Genomic DNA, 22,960 nt, shown 5'->3' with positions numbered 1-22,960 from the left:
CGTTACGCCTTGGCTCCGCCCCCGCCCCAGGTACACACGGTTACATACAGTGAACTGTTCACGTTATTGTACTTTATTCTTAAGTGTAAAGGGTTAATCACAAGAGAAAATGTCATTATACATCCAGAATTTACTTAACAGAGCAACAGCACCAGTAATACTATTGGTATAGTCTGCACACAAATTCTTTGTATTTGCAATGTTATTTACTCAGACATTCAGTTCAATAAAGACGAGGCATATAGTTAAAGGAAGACCTGCAGAACAGCACAAAACAATTATTGAAAAAAAAGACGAAAGCTATCGACAGGTTGCTGTGTGTCTTACAGTAAATTTGCAATTCCCTGAGATTTTTACAAATGCGACATTTAGAACATCCAAACAAAGCAATATTTATAAATGGCCTCTCCCTGTTTACTAGTCACCACTTTTGCACTTAAGTGAGTCTCCTGCAGGTTTAACTGACTGTGCTTAAGAAACAGTCACTGCAGTCCATCCATCCTGTTTCAGGAACTGCGTCTTTGACAGGGGCTGCAGCAATAAGCAGTCCAACAACAGTGATCCTGTAACAGGCACCAAAAGGCGATGCGTATCCAGGTGAGGTTTGGAAACATATTTGCCTACCTTTTGTCAAACGAACACATTTTTATTTTAGTAAAACTGTTCTTTCACAAGAAAAACTTGTATGGTTTTCAAAACAAGTGTTTTGTTACCACATCTTAACCTGAGGAGTAAAAACATGTATTACACTGTGTTTAATAATTCTTATATATATTAACAAGCAACCACATTACACACATAAGTTAAAAAAAGGCCCTTTGCCTTTGTACAGGTACAACGAAACAGTTAATGGGATCGCAGTTATTGTGATGCTCCGATTAACTCTGGTCAAAGAGAGACAGCTTTAAGGAAACAAAGAGCTGAAAGCATACAAGGCAGTTCCATTCCATTTGTGAAAGGCCAGAACAATCGCTGACCTGTGTGTTGCTTCTTGGCGTTGACATGACATCAAAATCAGAAGTAGCAGCAAACAGACTACACTGGAATCATAAGACTCCTAGTCATCCATTCCTGTGGGCTTAAAGACAGACCTTATCTTCAGTTCAGAAACTACTGCTGTTTCAGGGGTGTGGTGGGGGTTTATTATTTTTCCCCCGTGTGGTGAGCCCACATAATGACTGCTGCCATAATACATCCAAGAGGAAGTACAGTAGGAAGGACAAACAGAACGGTTCCATTACCCATAAAGGCAATTCTGTACTAACGTATGCTGGTAGGGTAAGTATTCCAAGCAATATAATGGCTATATTGAGAAATGAGTTCTGTAACATTACAAAGATTTAAAGAATAACTTATGCAACTATTAATACACATTTATTTACAATAGTAATGCCAAATACTTTCAGGTTTGAAAATATCCTGGGGCTAAGAACACAGAAGTACTGCAATTTTGCACCTGCTCAGAAGATAAGTCTTTTCTTCAATGGTTACATGAGGGGGCTGGTAAACACGCACCGAAATAGCCTTTGTAATTGGTGGACTTCAGGGCTGCATCCCTCTTTCCATCGCTCCAGGATGGCAGCATTAGGGACAGAACAGCTACTCTCTAGTCTAAAAACTTGATTCCAATAGGATTTAAAGCAGCTTTCCAAGTGCAGCCATAGAATCTAAGAATTTTACTCAATCTGTTTAATCACATATTCCTGGGGCAGAGGCACTTAATGACATCTGTACATCCAGTTCATGATGGGAACATGGCAGCAGTTGAGAAGGTGGAATCATTTTATCATACACACTAGCTTCAAGAACTGAATGCCCCGAAGGACAGTAGGACCAAGAGAACCAGCCACCGCTCAGTGAGAAGATCTGTACAGAATGGATCAGCATCCATAATGCTGCTGCAGCCTGTGAAGATGACCCAGACATCCATCCACTCTCTGTGCCTTTGGTGAGTTTGGAGTAGGACCCTGGGAGTGAGTAGACTGAGGAATGGAGAAAGTGGGAGTGTGTGGATAGCAGCTGACACACCCTGCTGGGGTTCACGGTCGCTAGTTAATGGGCTGGAGGGGCTGGGAAGTGTTGTGGCCAGGAGGCTGGGGCACAGGACCTTCCAAGCTGTCAAGCTGCTGGTGTGGGTGCAGGGGACTCGTGCGAGAGTACTCCTCGTACCACTCCTAAAACAAAGCCAAGGGATCACATGACCTTAGACACTGGAATAGGGCGCAACAGGGACATAAGTTCTGCTCTGAGGGAACATAACCCTCCTCCCAGCCAATCTCACCTGGATCTCTTCCTCATACATCTTCATGCTGAGGTCACTCTTTGTACGGGAGCGTCGGCCAAGGAAGACAAGCGATGGATGCTGAGACAAAGAGTGCAGTAAAGGTGTATAGAAGTACCAACACATTTCCTGTTTACTGATTTAACTCCATTTCAGCAGGTCATATCAACTGATAACTAGTTCTTGTTACCCACGGTTGCTCAGACAGCGGAGTAACACCCTAAGCATGTTTTGGGAGCATGAGAATAAATAATAGAACCCAGAGGAAACGTATGTAATCGAGGCATTCAAACCCATTACCCAGAGCTGTGAGATAGCAGTACTTCTGTAATCATTGTGCAGCTTGAAAGTAAAAGCAAAGAAAGCTCTCCAAATGAGTGTCCCTACGAGCGAGTGCATGGCCTGGGACAATAACCCACCCCGCTGCGATCCATGCTCATGAGCACCCCCTGAAGGGAACTGAGGTTGGAGCCTCCAATGTAGGTCTGCCTGTATAGCTCCAGTGTGGACAGCGCCTCCTCTCGGGACACCTCCGCTTCAAACACAATGCCGTTCTCATCTGCACCAAAGGAGGGAGAGGTGAGGGGTCAAAGGTCAGAGATCCTGAACAAGGAGCAACCGTGCACCAAGAACTTTTAATCTGCAAGTATAAATGAAGTACACTTCAATACAATGTCCATTTGCATATTAAGCACACACACACTTACATTTATTCATTTAGCTGACACCTTTTCTCCAAAGTGACTTACAATGTACAATTATTTACCCATTTATATAGCTGGGTAATTGTTACTGGAGAAATTCAGGGTAAGTACCTTGCTCAAGGGTACTACAGCTGGATGTGAGGTTCGAACCCGCAACCTTTGGGTCCAAAGGCAGTCGCTCTAACCACTACGCTACCAGCTGTCCCAGATAAAGCTGTCACTAACCTTCTGGGTCTCCCACTAAGTCTCTGTTCTTCCGGCTGTAATTCATTCTGAAGACAAAGGCATCCAGGATGAAAGCCACTATGATGGTCATGACAACCTGTGCAGTACACAAAAAAATTGCAAACACATATCCATATGTTAAACTCCAAGTTCAACGATAAACGATTCCTTCTGTAAAAAAAACAATTAAAACACTGCGACTGTAGCAATTTCTGTGATACATCTTTTCGGATATCTTAACATCACAATACGTTTTTCAGCTAGCACCTGATTAAGGTCAACTAATGGGAGAAATCAGTGTCAAAAAAAGGCAGCTTCAGTCTAAAACTCTGAGTCTAACTGCACACACAAGAAGACTAGCACTGAATTGGTCATACCCAATCAGGAGTACAACTGGAAGCATAAAAATAATAAGGTCTTTAAAACCATGCCTCACCATGGTAACAATGTAAAAGGTCATGAAATAAAGGCGACTCCAGTGGGTGGTCTCTGACGTGACTCCTTCCTAACAAGGAGGAAATGGAAGAGTCATTAATTCGGCACTATCAATAGCATTGGTGGGTCCTCCCACTGCAATCTTAATCAATGTGTTACACGTTAGTGGGGGGATCTAGAACAGGAATAAGAGTAGCTGGACCAATTACTTAAATATACCTCAAACTGACAGAGTAAACAAAATGTATAATCTATAAGTAACCTCACCAGGGACACATGTATACATGTTTATCAGCAAAAAGTCAGTTTCTTCTCACCATTGTGATGTACCAGTTGTTGACTACAGTGAGCTCAAACAGCGTCACTGAAACAAGGACAGAAATTCTTCAGAACCATTTTCTTGTATTCATTTAGAAGACATAATGCAAGTTACATCTCAGAATAAACAATGGTGCATTTTGCAGCAGATAAGGAGCTTTAGATGCAGATGCAAAGAACAGAGGAGTTGGTCTGATGCCACCATTTTTCCAAGCACATATTACAGAAGCAGCTGCCTGTAGAACTCGGAGTCTGATAATAGATGAAAAGATGATCCTAACAGATGATATCATGCATATTCATGTAGCTGTTAGGGGATCAGGAGAGAAGGAGAGAACTGGGTCTGAAAGAGATGTTTTGGGACCCTTCTTGAACACTGGAAGGAATTCAGCAGTTCTGACGGACAGAGGAAGCTCATTCCATCACATCAGACAGAAAAGTGATAAGTAGAACCACCAAGCAGTGCGATATACTTTTCAATCCATTCATGTGAAAAATCACAACAAATAAAAGTATAAATTGACTTTCATGCTATAATTTTTAATGGTATTACCGAAGCTGCTGAGGATGTTATTGAAGTTGTTTAGATAGTAGTAGCCCTCAAAGAGGACAGTCTGTTCCCCTTTGGTGACATTTTCCTTCCTGTACGAGTCGGCTACCGTACTGTTCCTGGAGGAGAAAGAATCCACTGAAGTCAGTGAGGTCAACAAACTGGACAATGTAAGTCCAAGCTTGAAAGGAGTCTATAGCTGTCACATTACACTCATTCAAATACAATTTTCAAGTCATCAGAGCCTGAAAAAGCTGTTAAGATTTTCACAGCATGAAACTCATACTTTTTCATATTTTCCCTTTGACACAGTTTACTGATGTGAATGTTAAAGGGAAAACAATGAATTTAGCTTTCAAGGAATCCCCGTTTAAGAAAACTGCTTGAACTACATCAACAGTACAGTACACATTACCTATTTTATTATTAGTAGTAGTATTACAGGAGAGCTCATTCCAGTATGTTAACCACAAACCCTCAGAATCGAAGTCCATAAACATACTGATACCTACTACCTGATAATACAATATGCTTCTGTTTTGAATCTTTAATACAAGATGGAGATAAATGACATGACTATTTAATATTTTTTCGTATAACTTTATTTCAGCACGAATAGTACAAAAGGCAGCTTACTTGCAGCAGTTGGGATACACAACATCAGCAAAGAACTCCATCCCCACAATGGCGAAGGAATAGTAGAAGATGATGAGTGTGAGTCCTAGGCTGCAGGGAAGGACAGACTGTGACTGGCAACCAGCACTGGCACACTTTGATCTTTACGTTTGTTCATTTAGCTGAACTGTTTTCCAAAGCATAAGGGGGGTATGGTGGTGCAGTGGGCTTGACCTGTGCCTGCTCTCTGGCAGGTCTGGGGTTCGAGTCCCATTTGGAGTGCCCTGCGACGGACTGGCGTCCCGTCCTGCGTGTGTCCCCTCCCCCTCCGGCCTTGCACCCTGTGTTGCCGGGTTAAGCTCCAGCTCGGCACGACCCCACTCGGGACAAGCAGCTTAAATCAACGTGTGTGTGTTTTCCAAAGCGAGCTACAATGTTATCTACAATTATTTACCATTTATACAACAGGCTATTTTTTTTTACTGGAGCAATTTAGGATAAGTACTTTGCTCAACTGTACCACAGCAGCAGGCAGGATTCGAACCTGCAACCTTCTAAGCCAAAGGCAGCAGCTCCATCCACTACACTATCAACTGCCCTAATGACAAAGTACAAAGTACACAAGAATTGAATAAACCCCTATTCAAAGAGACTCGGGCACAAACCACAGCTCAAAAAGATAAAGTGATACATCAGCTCTTCACAGTGACTTCCATCATAAACGAAACAAAAAGTAAATAAAGCACATAAGTAGTCTAGGCACACACACCAAGAAACCACAACGGTTCTAGCATACAAATTGACACAACATTGTGCAGAGAGAAGCAATTCAACCTGAACCAACGCTAACAGACAAGTCCCGTGGGCAACCAAGGTGACGAGGTGATGTACCTGGCCATTCTAGGGAAGAGCTCAAACATGGTGTCCAGCACATTGCGGTACCTCTGCTTTATCTTGAAGAGCCTGTGAGAGATGGGCATAGAGACACTCACGCAGCCAGTGACACTTATCTCGCTCACTCTGATTTAATCCGATGCAGATTCAGAATCCTGGTGACAGTCTTATGGTGATTGATTACACCTGATGTACCCTTTAGAACTTTTCTTTTATTTTTAAATTTAAAAAAAAAAAAAAAAACAAACATTCTCAAGATGGAACCATCACTTGGGGTTGGTGGGGTAACTCACCGTAGCAGCTGGAGGGGTCGCAGCACAACAATGAAATAAAAGGGCTCCATGTTGAAGGCCTGCGCCATGAGGCCCAGGAAGGCGAAGAGTGTCACAGAGAAGTCAAACCTATAGGGCACAGGGTAGGCAGGAGTTGTAATGTCAGCAGCATTCCACAAATCACGGAAGTGCAGAGTATAGGTTGTCTTTGGAGTCAGTCCCCTCACCCCAGAAGGCAAAGAGCTGTCGCCAAAGACTTTCCAGCTCCAGAGCTTTGTATCTAACGTAAATAAGTCAGCAATGTGTTCTATGGCTGCTGCATGAAACAAACTTGTTGGTAAAGAATTGCTTACAATGAATCTGCTCGTCTGTCCCTAAATCAAAAAGATTTCAGTAAAAATATCCAGCTTTAAAGACAAGTAAAATTGCTTTGAATAAGGGTTAAGGTTAAACAACATCAGCGGCAGCTTATTCTTAGACATTCATTTAGCCAGGGGCGTACCCAGAATTTTTTAAGGGTGGCCAGGTAAAACCCAGTTATTTCATTGGGGTGGCAAAAAAAAAAAAAAAAAAAAAAAAAAGTCTGTGACATGCTGTACCAAAAGCAAATTCTACAGAATTTATTACAAATGTACACAAGAAATTTAAAGTATATAGCTTTTGTAACAAGGAAAAGAAGCAATTAGCTTCTGGGATGGCTTTTACTGTGTCAGCAAGCACAAGGTTGAGGCAGTGAGCATTACAGTGCACATAAAAGGCCTGCTTTGCCACCTGCTTTACACGTGTCTGTACACCATGATGCTTGCCACTCATGACTGCAGCCCCATCATAAGACTGACCTACCAGATTACTTTTGTATTCCAGACCATATTTTTCCAGAGTGTCAGTCCTTCTGCATCTAAGCGTTCAGCCTGTTCAAATTGTAAAAAAATGTTCATTTATTGCATCACTGTAATAGTGCCTTACTACAAAAGAAATCTGCTCTTTTTTGCCAAGGTCTTTAGTTTCATCTGCTAGTATGCTGAACACCTCACTTCTCTCGACCTCTTAATATTGAGGTGCGCATCATCTCTGGCAAGCAAGACAGAATCTCATTCTGGATATCGGCACTTGTATATTTTGCATTGCCAACTGCATTCATTTTCTTTATAATGTTAGGATTATGTTTTGCAGTCAGCTCTAATATACCTAAAAAGTTCCCTTTCCTGTCTGATTCTGTTGTTTCATTGTGCCCTCTTTGGCCAATGTTTTGTGTTGCAGTATAAGGCAAAACCTCAGCTAACGTTTTAATATAATCCCAGTTCTCTTTAACCTTTTTATTGTACTCTCTGTTTAAAATTTCCAGTTAAGAGATTCTTGCTTTTTTCCAGATATCTCAGATTCATTCCATGCCATCATGGCATCCCTATGATGTTCAGTTCTACTGCGTGCAGCTAATCCTCCATCTTTGAATGTCACCTTCTTCCAGTTTTTAAATCCTTAGCTGGATCCACCTCTGGACTTAGAAATGTCTGTAAAAACATTATATCATCATTTAATACGATCCTTATTATACATTATTTGTATAATTAGATACTAATGATGCAAACTTGGTATTAATTTTTTTTTAATGTTTGCAGATACAACTGATGTAACCTACATAGCTGGTGGGCAATGACTGACTACATGAGTGTTTTTGCTAGTCTCTGATTCTGGTCTGATGTGTGATGTATCTGTAGAGCTTCTCCACAAGCTCCCTCTCGGACTGTATCTCTGCTTCCTCCTTGTCTCTCTTAGCACCACACATTTCCCCTGCTTATTCCCTCTGTAACATTAATTTCCCCCACCTCTTTGTCATTTTCAGTTTTACTGCTACTAGTCCTCGGTTTGTAAAAAAGGAAAGCATCTTCCTATCTTCTCCTGCTTTTCTTTTCATGCTCTCTAAAGTTTACACAAACACACCTATCAAGAAACACTTTTACTATTATTAAATTGAATAGCTACTTGCAAAAAACAGTGACAGACTCATAATGTAAGCATATGATGTGGTAACGTTTATGTGGTAACATTATTTTAAAAAATGAGCTAACTAACAGTTGCATTCACTTTGCTAACATTAGCTAAGTTATGCGATATTAAGCTAACATTTGTTTCTCATGATGAAACATCGCAGTACCTCAACCTTAACAAACTTTCACAAAATGGTAGTGAAATGTAGGTGAACAACACTGATTTTACTTTCCTGATCACCGAATCCTCTTGTGTTGCTCACTTGAGCTGGACTTGGCTAGAGTAATGGTACCAAAATTAAATTTTATCGCTCCTACTTCTCTTTCCTACACACAGAGGTTTGTGCCATGCGGGCAGTTCGCAGCTCTTCAGCCTAATAGCACCGCACACCATATGCATCATACAAGTTTGAGCGGCGAAAAAAGTCACCTGTCAGTGTGGTCGGAGCGCTTTGTACAACAGGGGTAGCCAGAGAGGTGGCCAAGCTTCAGTCAGGGATGGCACTGGCCACCCACAGCCACCACGTAGCTACTCCCCTGCATTTAGCTAACACTTTTCTACAAAGCAATTTAAAATATCACAAGCTGCTTACAATGATTTACCCATTAGGTTTTACTGTACCAGTTCAAGGTAAGTACCTTCATCCAAAGTACTAGAGCAGGAGGTGGGATTCGAACCTGGGTCCTACCCATTGCGCCAGCACCTCCACTGTGAAACACTAATGGGAAACTCACAGGTTCCATCCAGAGCTGAAGTACTCCACAGGACCCAGGCCGGTGATTTTCAGCAGCATTTCAACCCCGTAAACTGTATTCAAGAAAAAACAAAACAATACATGTAAATGTCAAACAAAACATGCCGGGTAAGTTTTTAACCTATAAGCCTACACGTATTAATATTGACATGCATATTTGGCATATTAGAATTAACACAGTTAAATCAGTATCCATTTACACAAATTCCAGACCAATATACTCAAAAACCCTGAACATCAGAGCAGCATCATGTTCCCACACTTCTAGCAAAGAACACTGGTCTTTTTAGAGGATGACAAACTATGGCAAAAAAAAAAGAAACAACAGTGCTGCGTGGTGAGTTCAGCCGGTGCCCGCTCTGTGGCGGGGCTGGGGTTCGAGCCCTATTTGGGGTGCCTTGCAACAGACTGGCTTCCCATCCTGGGTGTGTCCCCTCCCTCTCCAGCCTTGCGCCCTGTGTTGCCAGGTAAGGCTCTGGCTCACCGTGACCCTGCTTGGGACAAGCAGTTATTGACAATGGATGGATGGATGGACGGACGGACGGATGGACGGACAACAGTGCTGCAACTAAAGGTCAACTTACTTGTAAGGAAGACAATATAACTCCAGGGTACAGTCTGAGACCAGGAGAAGACACCTGAACAGAGAGAACACAACCATAGCAAAAAATTTACCAGTGAGGACATGCACAACTAAGGAGTTAAAATTAGAGAGGAACAGACTCCCCATCTTACCGTCGGACATGTATGTCTCCACCAGGATCCACACGCCGTTCACAGCAACGACAACATCTGTGGAAGAGAAATCTTATGGTGGTAAATGTTGCACTGAGATCGAAAATTAAGTACCTGAACAAGCACGCACATTTTTAACACTGCACTCGTTTCTGCCTTTGAGAAAGATTTCCAGCTTTTTTTCCAGTGAGAATAAGAAGGTATCTGGCCTCTTACTCACCCCTCACCCTTTATCACAACAAAGCAGCAATGCAAGCATGAAACTGACGTTTCTGCCGAATTTTGAACAGGTGTCAGTGAAAAGACATGGTTTTTAATGCAAATCAGAAGCCCTATCCCATAAACAACTTTATTCATAAAACAAGTTAATATTAATACTAAAAATACTCACACATTGCATACTGGAAAGGTTTGGACTTCACAAGAATATTAATGCCTGCAAAAGAATTTCAGTGTTGAGAAGGGGACGTGTGCCGTGTTTCTGCAAACTGCAAATGCCTTTACTAAGAATGTATATTCATTCCACAGAAACACAAGTTGAGCATATAAGAATATACATTATTTACAATTATTTTATTAATATTTTAAAAAATTAAGGGCAGCAGGTGGAATGGCAGTTACAGCTATTGCCTTGCAATCCAACAACCTCTGTATGAATCTGTGTTCTAATGCTTCAGTACCCTTAATTGGGGTGCTTACCCTGAACTGATACAGTAAAAATTACCCAGCTGTATAAACAAGTAAATAATTGTAGGTAGCTATAGCTTACAAACCTGAAATTGTAGGTCACCTTGGGGAAAGAAGTTAGATAAATAAGAGTGGCTGATTCGACTCCAAATCAGAAAAATAACACTGCAGCTAATGTTTGTTTTGAGTTCCAGAAGTGGTTGGTGAGGATAAGCATATTCCTCACAGGATATACATTTGCAGCAGAGAAACCCTTACCTTTGAAGATGAGGAAGGTAGTGTGTGGGAGGTCGTCAAACCAGTGCTCCCCACTCCGCCGCGCCTGTGAGCAACAAAAACAGACAGAAACAAGCTTGTTGGCATCCCTGGAATTCAAGAAACATTGACCCTCTTTAACATGCTCTTTTAAAATATAACTAAAAAATCTCCCTACCTTCCACTTCAACCCATTTACTTCATAGAAGTTATAAAAGTCCTCTAGGCTATAATAAAAGACAAGTGGACAGTTATGACGGTAGATGATTTCTTTAAAGATGGAAGGCAAGTAGATGTCCATTACAAGCATCTGTGGCTTCAAGAGGAGATAAGTCTGAGAACAACAGGAGCAACTTTGGACCAATATTAAAGCAAGAGTACCTCAGCATGGGCGAGTTGGAGTGGTTGAGGGCTTTGAATGTGAGAAAACGGTCGCGGGCACTCATCCTTGGTCGGTAGAAGCGCATCAGCCCATCAAACTGCTTGAGGGACACCCCATTGGGCCTCTGAAACAGGGCCATTTCAGTCCAAACTGCATTACCTCTGGAAGCATTTGCTTAATCGTTTGCTTTCTTATACAAGACCAATTTAGTCTGTGAATTAATGATATCATTTGTCACTTTACATGGCAGCAAATTATTATTAAAAGTGCTACTGCCTAGCAGATGTATTGCCTTAAATGTAGGCACACACCATAGACCCAATACAATGTGGCTCGATACGACACAGGATCGCGTATAATGCGGTCAGAGCTTGGACCCCAAATTTTTTCCAATCAATTTCTTTCCACGTGTTTGAAATCTGAGTGGTTTTCAAACATATTTCGAAAAGTTGAAAGGTACATTTATGCAATGTAGCAATCAGTATATAGACTTACAGTGGAAAAAAATAAAAATGTTGACATTTTGTGAAAAACCTGTTTAATGATTACCTATGCTGTTTTTGTCACATGTTGCAAAACCTTTTATTTTTGCAATCTTTTGGTATAACTTTGCTTCCTTGCTCCAAAGTAGTATGGCTTTAAACTGCTCAGATGGTGGGATACTAGTTTGCAAAGACCGTATAGACGCTGAAGAATGGATTCATATTGATGACGAGTGTCCGACATATGAACGTTAGAGGATGAGACCACTACAGCAAACGCATTAAGTCTTCAAGTCCCAGCTGAACTTCATGACAGCAGTGATGCTCTACTTCCTCCACTACCAAAAGTGACTGAGGCTCAAGTAGCCATTTATACTGTGATATCTTAAGTCCATCATTGAAATCGCCAATACATAAAAAATGCGAGAAAACAGTCCACCCTAGACTTTTTTTTTTTTTCTCTAAAACTACAACGAAATCTGTAAGTTTATCTACTCATATAAAACACAAACAACCTTGTAAAATCCTATTTAGTTATTTCAATGGTCTCAACGTCAGTCTGTTTTTGAAGTAAATTTCTATAATTAAGTAATTTGTGAGGAAGTAGATTTAATGTTACAGAATTTATCACATGTGGAAACTGGTTCATTACATTGTGGTTCATCAATAAAAACAAGAATTGCACTTTATTCAGTGTTATTAGGAATTACAAAGTATTTACGTTGCGACGTATCGCTTATTTTCGCCCTCAAACGTGTGCAGACAGTTGCTTTTACTTACGTTAACCTCCTCTTTGGAGTAAACTGGAGCTAAACTTTCTTCAACATTTGTCAAAACTGGAAACTTATTATAACGCAGACTCCCTTGGAACGCAACATGAAAGTTTGGACCCCACCATCCGCATTATATCAGGTCTACAGTGCATTAGATAAGCTCAAATTTTAATCCAATGTGAAATACAACAAGGAAAGACAACTATATTTAAGTGCTAAACTGAAGTGACCCCAAAATTGGAAAGAATATCTTGCAGGTGAAACCTGACGATAGCATCTTCCAGCAAGGCGGTAGTCAGGTCCAGCGGATAGGTCCCCCTCACCTGTCTACTAACCAGAAGCTGGAAGGCATGGTCTATTGCTGACCTCTTGTGCAGCAGCAACGACTTGAACTTCATCTTTTCCACATCATTAAAGGTGTCGAACACTACGGCCAAGAGCTGGAAGAGACATATATTAGGGGAGGCAGCAGAGGAGGCCTTTAGAAAACGAACTGTCAGCTTACAGGTTACAAGTTCCAGGACGAGTCCAACTGAATGAATCCTTTAGCACATTACTTAAAATGAACTGCTTCACATAAAATATAAAGATGTACATATGGGTAAGAAAATGAAACTGTATAAAAGCACTGGCTAAACTAAATGATAATCACAAATTCTACAATGTTACTAATAGACACAGATTCCAAACACATACTGTGAAGCAATTCAAATTCATTTACGACATAAAAGGACTTCTTCCTCGTTTCAGACACTGACCAGGTTCATGATGAAGTAAAGCTCGATGGACAGGTAAACAATGAAGAACACGCAGGACCATCGGTTTTTGGAGTATGCTGGCATCATCACATCTGGAAAACTAAAGAGACACTGGAAGAAATTAGCCAAATGGCACAGCCAAGAGCAACACAACACAGGGCACAGAGTACAGCAACCTAGACAGTGCGATATACCAGGTAGACAGAGGAAAGGGATTGCTCACAGAAACACCAATAGAGCATGCCTTATGTTTCTTAAGAATACTGTGCTGCTAATGGATATTGTCTGCAAAAAAAAAAAATCATGTTAATAAACAAAAGCATTTTAGAAGGCAGTACACACTTACTTGGCTGTTGTCAGGAGTACGAACAGGTTGACAATACTGTTCTCCAGCGTATTGAAATACTAAGAATAGAATTGGAAATATTAAGGATTCCAGTGACATCTTCAACAGAAAGTCCTGAGTAAGAGAAACTACGTTACTTACGGGATCTGCTTTGTTTGGGGAAAATAAATAAAAGCCTGTTAGGAACAAAACAAACAAAAAAAGACTAAGTACAAGTTGCTTGGATCCAAAAAAAAAAAAAAAAAAAAAAATCACATAGACATTTTAATGAGTGTAAGAATAAGGTAAGCTATGCTAAAAGCTCACCCAGGATGGAGAAGATGACCATGAAGAAGAGCAGCAGCAGCAGGATGTCAATGAATGGCGGCAGAGATTGGAATATCTGCCGCAAGTTCCTGCATGGGAATAGAGCAGTTTTGTGTTCTGGGGCCGAGTGGCACGAACAGACCCTGGCAGCAAGCCATACCTGCGCACGGCTCCACAGTAGCGGCAGTCCACCAGGAAGATGGGACGGAGGGCCCTTGTGACTCGCAGGTGGGAGGTCTGTCGGACCAGAACCACAATGGCCTCCACAAACTGGAGAAAGAGTACACAGGTCTGGAAAAGGCAAATGGGGAAAGTCAGCCGGGTGTGCCTTGCCAGTTGTCTACATGCTCACTGTAAGGTCATGATATAGCTGATATTTCAGCATAAAATCATTAAAATTTCCTTCAAGAACAAACTGCATATCCAAAACAACAATTGTGTGGTTTGGAGCCACACACCTAATTCCGAATTCACACTGCTTTCCACAGCAGCACTACCAAGCTAAGAGAAATTCAACATGGAGTATCTCAGCTCTGAACACAAAGAGGAGGGCATATTCCGAGCACACTGTGAGGCAGTGAGGAGTGAGATGCATTATGTGAGCCATGACTACCTTGACCATGGTCCTCTTGTGGCGGATGAAGGTATGGAAGCCAAGCCAGCGAAGCTTCATGCAAAGCTCGAAGGCAACCATCGCCAAGGCCAGAAGCTCAAGAGTGGCATGGACCTGTGGGTGAAAGGTGTCAGATACCCCTCAGGAAACCCTTGGATTACACTTGCTGGTGGTGTGTGCAGTGATCTGTTGCAGCACAGTCCTGCTGTGCTCAGTCACATTTCTCAGAACTCTCCATTATCATGATTCTTACTATTAGGAAGGTGAAGAAACAGCAAGGAAAAACCTTGAGTCACTCTAGAGAGGGTACGCACATAGACATCCAGCCGCAAGGAGGGCACTGCAGGGGCCTCGCACAGCGACAGCACCATGAGGAGCAGTGCTGTGAGCAGCTCCATCATGTAGAACAGGTGGTTGTGGGCAAAGAGGTAAGCAGTCAGTGCCTTGGGGTTCCGGGGGTGCGTGAAGAACTTGTCATTGTTCTCTCCCTCCTGCCAAGGGGGGAGGATTATAGAAACAAGTTAATAAGAGGAGCCAGATAAACAATCGTCAGCACCCTTCATCGCATTATCAGGCAGGCCAAGGGGTTCTTCCTCACCTGTAGGTAGATGGCAGCCTCCTGGTAGTTCATTTCCCAGCTCTGCCTCAGGGAGCCAAACTGGGACCTATGGTCCTGAGGCCCTGGGGTGGTGATCACCGAATTGTTAACAATGTCATAACTGCCACCGCCGCCATCTGGAGAAAAGCAGGTTTCAAGCAGGGTTCTCGTTAGCAGCCAGCAGAACTCTGAATTAAAACATCCGCATTTACTTAATATTTCTTCGTAAGAATAAGTCCCCCCCCCCATCGTTCTAACAGAAGTCAGCAAAGATGGCAGTGAAACACCCCATGCTAAGTTTTCACCCTGGAACAAAAAGAATATACTACTACTTTTCAAAGTAGTAAGTCTGCAAAAGCAGATATTTAAAACACAAAGAGAAAATAATGCTTCAAAAACACTTAAAGGACAAAAACAGAGCAGGTTTTTGAGATCATTCATTAGCAATAACTGCTGGTACACAGAGGTCTGAGAAAGTGTGTGAGGCAAGGGACACCTGTCTACTAAAGGCCAGCCATACCAACACGCCCACTCAGACACACACTGTGGGCTATTTATATTCACCAGTTCCACTGAAATACATGCCTTAGGACTGTAGAGGGAACCCATGCGAACACTCAGAAAACATGCAAACTCCAACTAGTCTGAGTTTGTATCCAAGTCACACCGGAACACACAGCCCAGGAGCTATGAGGCACCAGTGCTATCTGCTGAGCCATCACGCCACCGCAGTTTTTGAGATACTGAAAAACTCATAACCCAACACAACTTACAACCCCCAACCCTGGCTGGCTATTTATAATTTCCTGTAAAGTTATTGATTAAGCGCAGAACAGTCGCCAGCATTCAGTTCAAACAGGCAGGAATCCCCAGACAGCATTTGAGAAGCTTCACTGCAAAAAGGAGGAACTAAAACAAGAGGGTTGAATACCGGGGGATTCAAGTGGCATGCAGTAGGAGGATGTCTGCGAGGGGGTCTCCTGTTCTGCCTGGCTCACGCACACAATGCCAGCATGACCCGCCTGCATGGTGAATGAGCTTGCGGTCACCATCAAGCAGCTTTTATGATGATGGGAACATGAGGCAGTGTGAACAAGTAGTCTGACAATGGTCCTGCGCTCCTCCAAGCACGCGTGACAGGTCCACAAAACAATACCCAAAAAACTGGAGATTTAAAAGCAAAACATTCCTTAACAAAAGAAAAACTATACAAAAATCTTCCCGTCTTACTCCTTCTCTGTGGATAAACCAACAAAAATCTTACATTTCCAGTGATCGAGGTGGAATCATTCAGACTTGCATTACACCTTTTTCCCGAAACAAATTCAGAAAAAGGAAAACAACACTACTTCTATAACTACAGCACCATGCATGTCTTCTCATGCCATGATAACAAAGATGCTGAATAATTCCTCAATAAGAAAAGTGATCTTCAACTTTGGAGATTATTGTCTCTTCATCCTCCTTCAGGGTCCGCCTTTATACTCCATATCATATCCGAAGTACCTGTAACACAGATGCAGCACTTGATCTCCAGCTCAAAAACTCACGTCAGTCCGAGAATGGAAGGGCAAGTCCATCTCCTCAACAGGTTTGGTCTGATATACAAAAATTTAAATAGCATCTGTTTCAGGACCTTCACAAAACTTACAGCACTACATGCCAGGGCAACTTATGTTCTTCCTCGCAGCACCAGGTGCTCCACTTGACTGCGGGAGAAGCCATCCCTCTGAGATGGTTAACATTTAACCAAAGGCCTGCTGTAGCTGCAGTCTACCACGTTCACATAAGACCAAAGTTTGTTGCAGGTGGCAATCACACAATGAAATACTTTCCCCTCAAAGTAAATGTACAGAAAATGAAACCTGGAGGAAACATAAAAATATCCAGCCATGTGGGTTTCTGTTCCCTTCACTACAGGACACAAAACTTGAGATTGTCAAAACAAAGCGTCTTCAGCGTACTCTTGTAATGTCATCCTTTTGTTGTTTCGAATTTAAATTTGTCTGATTTCAGCTAAACAAAAAAAAGTCTGCAGAACACACTGAAGTCAGAAGTTCAAATACATCAATAATAAAATCAAAAACTTTCCCAGGCAAATGCTCAGCAATGTATGTCTCAAGTCCATTATTTTTGAAGAGCAAAAAACAAAAAAAAAAAAAAACACATCAAAAATATAAATTACAAAGTTTGTTCTGAATAGTAGAGTCTGATTTTTCAAGACACCCACAGACAAATGTGAAATGTCCATAAATAAAACAGAGACCAAAATGCCCAGAGCAGCTGCTTCTTTCCCTTTCTGTCCCACCTCAAACTTCCTCCTGCAATATCAGGCACATCTGTGCTGCCAAATGAAAGAAAATACCCCTTCTGGAATCATTATGCATTTAAAAAAAACCCACCCGGCAGGGACAGAGGAAGACCCCAAAAGCCCTTGAGGACACGCTTCTCTCTTCTGTGGTGTAAGCAGAAAACCATGTGACGTGATGGGGCCCAATGCTCTTTCACAGAACAGCACAGCAATGAGAAAAGCCCCATGCTACTCAAAGCACAGGACTATCTGACGGTGCAACCCAACTGTAGAGGTTCACGGTCCACCACTCTACTCCTTCTATGAGAGAACCTGTACTTGGACCAAAAAAGTCAAATAGGTGACAGAGTTTGCTGTCCAGAGAATAACAATGTTTTTCAGTCCCTCCAGTCAATAGTACAGAGTAGCAGCCGTCCATTCGTATACCGTGGGTAAACTATCAAATCCACCAACGGATACCCCCAGAGCAGTTCCTCGAGCAGCGTCTTCCTTGTCAGCTGTGACCAGCTCAGTCCAGCGTCCCATAAAGTCCTCTCCCTTCTGCCACACACCTTATCTTCCTCAGTGTATGGCCTTCTGGGGGCCAGAAAGAGTGCCAGTCAGCTGAAACTTCCATTTCCTGCCCCTCCCATTTGAGACTGGGAACACTCAGGGAAAGGGGTAAGTCCCACAACAGCAGAGACAGGAGGCCACAGCAGACACTCCCACTGCCCCAGAGCCAGATGGACCACACACAAGCCTGGGAGGGACTGGAAGGGGGCAGCTGAGGTATTACATCAGTGGCACTGCTGAGAGGGCAGTTTCTACAGAGTGGGGAGGGTACAAAAGCATTGGGATTAATGGAGTGGATACACAAATGTGACCTTTAGTTTGGATTGCTTTTTCTGTCCCCCTTTTAAAACCACAGCCTTGTGCTGTGGACATCCCAGTAGGCTTTGCCATGTCACACAACAAGACAACACCACATTATTCGGGGGGCGGGGTCATACACAACAGTGAAAAACAACAAAACTTCTCCATTCTTTTTTTTTTTTTTTAATGTTATTACTGCTTTACCTAATGTATGTTTTTAAAATAAGTACATTTAAAACAAGTGCATCTCTAAGTATCCAAACAACTTTTCAACCACCTCAAAAAGTCAACCTCCTTTAAATTGTTTCAACGAAACTGTAACGAAAACCAAACAAATTTCAATTATAAATGATATGCCAACAAATGGCTGATTCCAGTAGATGTGACGATAACAGGAGCAGATAATCAAACAGAATTGAAATAGTAAGTAAATAAGCTAATTTCATTCATTGGATGACTTCAAAATCAAGTACAGGGAACACTTTTGTGAGCTGGGTGTATAAAATCCCAACATGCAAAAATAATGAAAGTATGTTCTTTAACAAAAACGTGTTGCCATAAGCAATCTCTATTAAATGCTGACAGGATGAAATCAAAACAAAACAGACTGCATCCTTTACTTCCCTTTTTATGATCCTTTTGAAATTTGTCTGGTTCTGCAGAATTATTTCAGCCACGAAAGCGATCAGTCACCCACGATATTTAATCAGCTATATTAGCAGGATATTTACTGTGTCAAAACTAAATCTAGTCTGAACACACATTAGCTGGACTTAAAGTGGTTTATATTTCAAGAGGGAGGCAGCAGTAGATCACCCATCCCCAAGAACTATACAAAGCACACTTTTAGGAGGTTTACTGGGTATGGGGTACAAAACAGCATAAAGCCACTAAAGACTTCAAAGTACATCTGGAAGTACAGCTAAGAAAAGATTCATATATTAGTGAATCAGCTCTGGCCCTCTGCTCACCTCCCTCATGAGGGGCCCAAAAGTGAAATCCTGCTGGACCTCAGCATTGTCCCCAAAGTGTTGGAACAAATTCCATCTGCATGTCTTTGGTCTGTCGGGCGAAACCAGAGTACCCAGAAGAAAACACACACAGACACGGGGAAAGCATGCAACTCCACACAGACTGAGTGGTGACCGAACCCACATCTGTGTCACACCAGCCAGGCACCGTGAGACAGCAGCAATACTCACTGCGCCACCCTGCCGTCCATTTCAGTTGCCAGCTAAAGGAAAATAATCAGCTGGCAATCTGTATGCCAGCTACTGGGAAAATCCGAGAGGATTGTGCCAGAGTCAATCTGATTTAACATGCAAAGATCCATATTAATCTGCCAGCCCCCCGGAGTTCCACATATTCTTGCTGTGCCCTTTTTTGGCACAAGTCATGCAGCGGAACTTGAGTCAGCCATACGGTATGTAAACAAGTATCCATATTCCTATACAGTCAGCATGCAGTGCCAAATTCGGGTAAGATACACCAACTACTACAGGAGCATGTCCACCCTACACTATGCTGTCGATAAAAGAACTAAGTAACATGAATACATTTATTCTAATAAAAAGGCCTAAGGTAGTGGATCTCAAGTTTTACTGACAGTAATCTTTTTATAAATTACTTGAGAGAAGAAAAAAAAAATCAGTCTACAATGTAGGAGAAGAAGCAAGCTGTGACTAATACATGTGTGCAAAATATGGAGCCAGATATTAGAGCAGCAACAATTTGTGGACCTACTTCAGACCCTGGAGACCAAATCCCAACAAAAAGTTCCATGTTATGTTAGAGTGTACTCAGTTTCAGGAAAAAAAGGTATAAGGAGAGCTATTACACCTGGCATCTGCCACTGACCCCCTCTGATAAGGGGTACAAGAATGATTACAATCTAAGGACAAGATACAGTCTCACCTCCCTAGCAAGGCTCAGTGGAAGCTTTTAAATCTTGGGTTGTCCAATCTTCACCTGCTGTACGGAGCCTACCTGCCCCCCCCCCAGGTAACAGCCAGTGTGTTATAACCGTGTGTTCATCAGGTTGCAGTGCATTCAGAATTAATTCTACCCGATTCCACCTGCTAGTGTTGGAACAAAAATTGATTTCAGCATGGAGGTGTTTATGCTAATGTAAATCAGTAACTTAGTCAGGCTGATTAAAAAAGTAACGAGCAATGAAAATGCAAAACATTAGCAAGGCAAAAAAACCTGCTGCAACCAAAAATTAACTGTAGGTTTCACAGAGGAAGAACATTCCACTGAAAAGACCAAGAACCCATTTCTGCAAGTTCAACATCACAACACGGTCATTTATTTCCTTACCTACTTACGTGACACCTTTGTCCAGCATGACTTAACATGATGGGTTTTTATACAGAGCTACTTAAAGTTACTACCCACTTACACTGGCAGGCAATTTTAGTTAATGTAATTCAGAACGCTGATCCCGAAGGTAAGCTCGAAATACCCTGCTTAAACAGATAATCGCTGTGAAGTTTTTCCACCTACATTTATTTATTTAGCCAACACTTTTCTCCAAAGCAACTTACAATGTCAAGGTACAATTATTACAAGCTTACAATTATTTACCCATTTACATAGCTGGGTAATTTTACTGGAGCAATTTAGCGTGAGTACCTCGCTCAAGGATACTAGAGGCAGAGGTAGGGATCGAACCTTCGGATGCAAAGTAGCTCTAACCACTATGCTACCATAAAGGATAAAAATAATAACTAAGTGGAGGGAGAATGCTGCCTAGCTATTGATTAAACGCAGTGTGTGTAGTGTACACTGCAGTGCAGTGATTGGTCACACAGCTGAATGATGAACTCTAACCCCTAACAAGGAGCATCGTGCGTGTGTGTGTTGTTTCATGCACGACAGAGTGTGTGCAACTCACTCTCAGTGGCGGCGGTGGCCCCCCTGTCGGGCTCGTCCCCTGGCAGCAGGTCGCTGTTGGCCTCGTCCCACGTGAGGATCAGCGGCACGTCGTCGTCCGCGCGCCCGTCCTCCGCCATCCTCGCGCCGTCGCCCGCGCACTCCTGTCTCTCTGGCGGGAGAGAGAGCGGAGCGATTGAGGGGCATCGCAGCGTCACACTCAGTCCCCGAAACGAAAGTCGGCCCCAAACCTTCATAACTATTAAGTTTCTCCAATAAGAGCTTATTAAAGATTAATTTGTGTACTGACAGGTCGAAAAATAACGAAACACACCAGCTCAGGGGGTGAGGGAGCTTTTCGCTGTGTCTGTGTCTCGTCTCAAACGTCAAAAATTACTGAATAAACTTTATCCACGCTAAATGAACACAATAATGACATGTAAAGCCGTGATTATTTTCAAATCTACCGTTTTTTTTAAATCACTTTCCTCGTCAACTGAAACAAAATTTCAAAACAGTGAGTCAGAGTCAGACTTACTTAGCAGCTACCAACCCAGTTATCGTAACTTGACAACCTACGCTTATTATTTCACCAACTGTTTAGAAGCATAAGACATTTTCGCGTGAGCATTAACGTTTTAAATTAGATAAATGTTTTTCTCTAGTTATGAAAGCTGACGACGATACTAGCCAGTCCTGTCACACACACTAAGTAGTGGTGTTAGCCAGACTACATACACATAACATTAAAAAAGGCCAATTAAGTCAACAGGGAAACTGCGGGGATAAATGCAAGTCGCAGTTACGACAAACTCAGTAACTTATTTGCACGAAGAAATAATTTGAAATAGTTTAATTTTGAGGATGCACTTGCGCAAACGTAGCCGGGAAGCTACATCTTAGCTTAGCATCCGTAGTGTAACGGCAAAAAAAACAGCAAGCCGCAAAAAAAAAAAAAAAAAAAAAAAACGTGTGCAGAGGGCGAACTAACCACAGATTGTCCTAGTTTCTTTCTTTTTTTAAACTGCCAGCTCAATGCATGACAAACCCGTAAGTATTTTGTCAATAATTCACATTCCACTATAGCAGCCAAGTTTTAAGGCTCCTCTCTTCTTCTACACTATGTCTCGGGCGACTTTGGCGGTAGATTTATCCCAGTCAAGCGCAGCAGCGCCCCCTGCAGCACTGGAGCGCATGCGCGCAAATCACGGTCCCGCAGTACAAGAGGTCCCCGCGGAGGTGGACGGTGGCTGAAAACCGCGACGAAACCACTTTCGGTATCAGTAATACCCGAACTGGGAAGCACTCATGTTGTTTCATAACGGCGCAGACCGGCAAAATGTTTAAGGAACCGAAAGTGGCTTTGACAAGTAGGCTTCTTAAACCTCTTTACTAGTAGGCATCGCAGTCCTACGTGTGAAAAGTGAAAGGGTGCTGCATCTGTCCTCAAAGCTGAATATAGAATTAATTAAATATTCTTTACACACAATATTTCACAGGCATAACAAATGGGAGGACGCCCCCCCCTCCCGCAATATTTATACAAATTTAAGGTGCCGCCCAACATTTGTGCATAATTACTGAACACTCTACTAGGTAAAACCTTCAGGTTCCCAGTAAGTGACAAATTGTCACACCACTGCCTCACTGCATAACAAACACTACATAATGAAATAATTCTACTAATATTAATAAATAATACCACAATTTTGTACCTGCTCTAAAGTCATTGACTGGGACCTAAGACAGTGTTTGTGGTAAGATGAGAAAAATATCCATGCTTGTATATCAAATTAAATGGCTTGTATATCCAAGCTGCTGCTTCCCAATGGTGAATCTTATCCCTTATTTTGTTTCTTCTATAAGGTTTTACAAAGGATCTGATTCAAAACAAATCACCACCTTAGAATTATGGAATTAATTGTTACCCCACAAAGGGAAGACAATGTGC

The 22,960-nt window shown here is 42.2% G+C and overlaps 1 protein-coding gene across 3 annotated transcripts; it reads right to left on the bottom strand.

The window, feature by feature from the left end:
- Positions 1-680: 680 nt before the first annotated feature.
- On the bottom strand, positions 681-22,122 carry tpcn1 (two pore segment channel 1). 3 transcript variants are annotated; one of them, XM_029252931.1, is made up of 28 exons: positions 22,001-22,122; positions 21,032-21,183; positions 14,973-15,109; positions 14,689-14,865; positions 14,375-14,488; positions 13,922-14,052; positions 13,762-13,850; positions 13,597-13,631; positions 13,456-13,514; positions 13,110-13,209; positions 12,675-12,791; positions 11,096-11,220; positions 10,893-10,941; positions 10,718-10,781; positions 10,164-10,208; positions 9,773-9,829; positions 9,622-9,675; positions 9,018-9,090; positions 6,316-6,423; positions 6,020-6,091; positions 5,150-5,239; positions 4,517-4,632; positions 3,963-4,009; positions 3,647-3,715; positions 3,211-3,307; positions 2,701-2,840; positions 2,282-2,362; positions 681-2,174 (listed from the first exon to the last, which is right to left on the bottom strand). In XM_029252931.1, exons 2-28 carry the CDS (start codon positions 21,147-21,149, stop codon positions 2,049-2,051), a joined length of 2,490 nt encoding a protein of 829 aa, XP_029108764.1. In that variant the 5' UTR covers positions 21,150-21,183; positions 22,001-22,122; the 3' UTR covers positions 681-2,048. The 3 variants fall into 3 exon arrangements, with proteins under 3 accessions (XP_029108764.1, XP_018595869.1, XP_018595867.1); XM_018740353.2 differs by having other exon boundaries at positions 14,973-15,055; positions 21,032-21,181; XM_018740351.2 differs by lacking the exons at positions 21,032-21,183; positions 22,001-22,122 and adding an exon at positions 15,904-16,114.
- Positions 22,123-22,960: the final 838 nt, after the last annotated feature.

Source organism: Scleropages formosus, chromosome 6 (assembly GCF_900964775.1).
Source record: "Scleropages formosus chromosome 6, fSclFor1.1, whole genome shotgun sequence".
Classification (NCBI taxonomy): domain Eukaryota; kingdom Metazoa; phylum Chordata; class Actinopteri; order Osteoglossiformes; family Osteoglossidae; genus Scleropages; species Scleropages formosus.
This window is presented reverse-complemented; position numbering and strand designations above follow the sequence as displayed.

Excerpts from the sequence above, each read along its gene's own strand:
- tpcn1 (XM_018740351.2), bottom strand. The coding sequence starts at position 16,024 with ATGGTGACCGCAAGCTCATTCACCATGCAGGCGGGTCATGCTGGCATT. Across the intron at positions 14,489-14,688 it reads CCTTGCGGCTGGATGTCTAT|GTCCATGCCACTCTTGAGCT; the intron begins GTGCGTACCCTC and ends TTTCACCCACAG. Across the intron at positions 13,515-13,596 it reads CCCCAAACAAAGCAGATCCC|TATTTCAATACGCTGGAGAA; the intron begins GTAAGTAACGTA and ends TTCTATTCTTAG.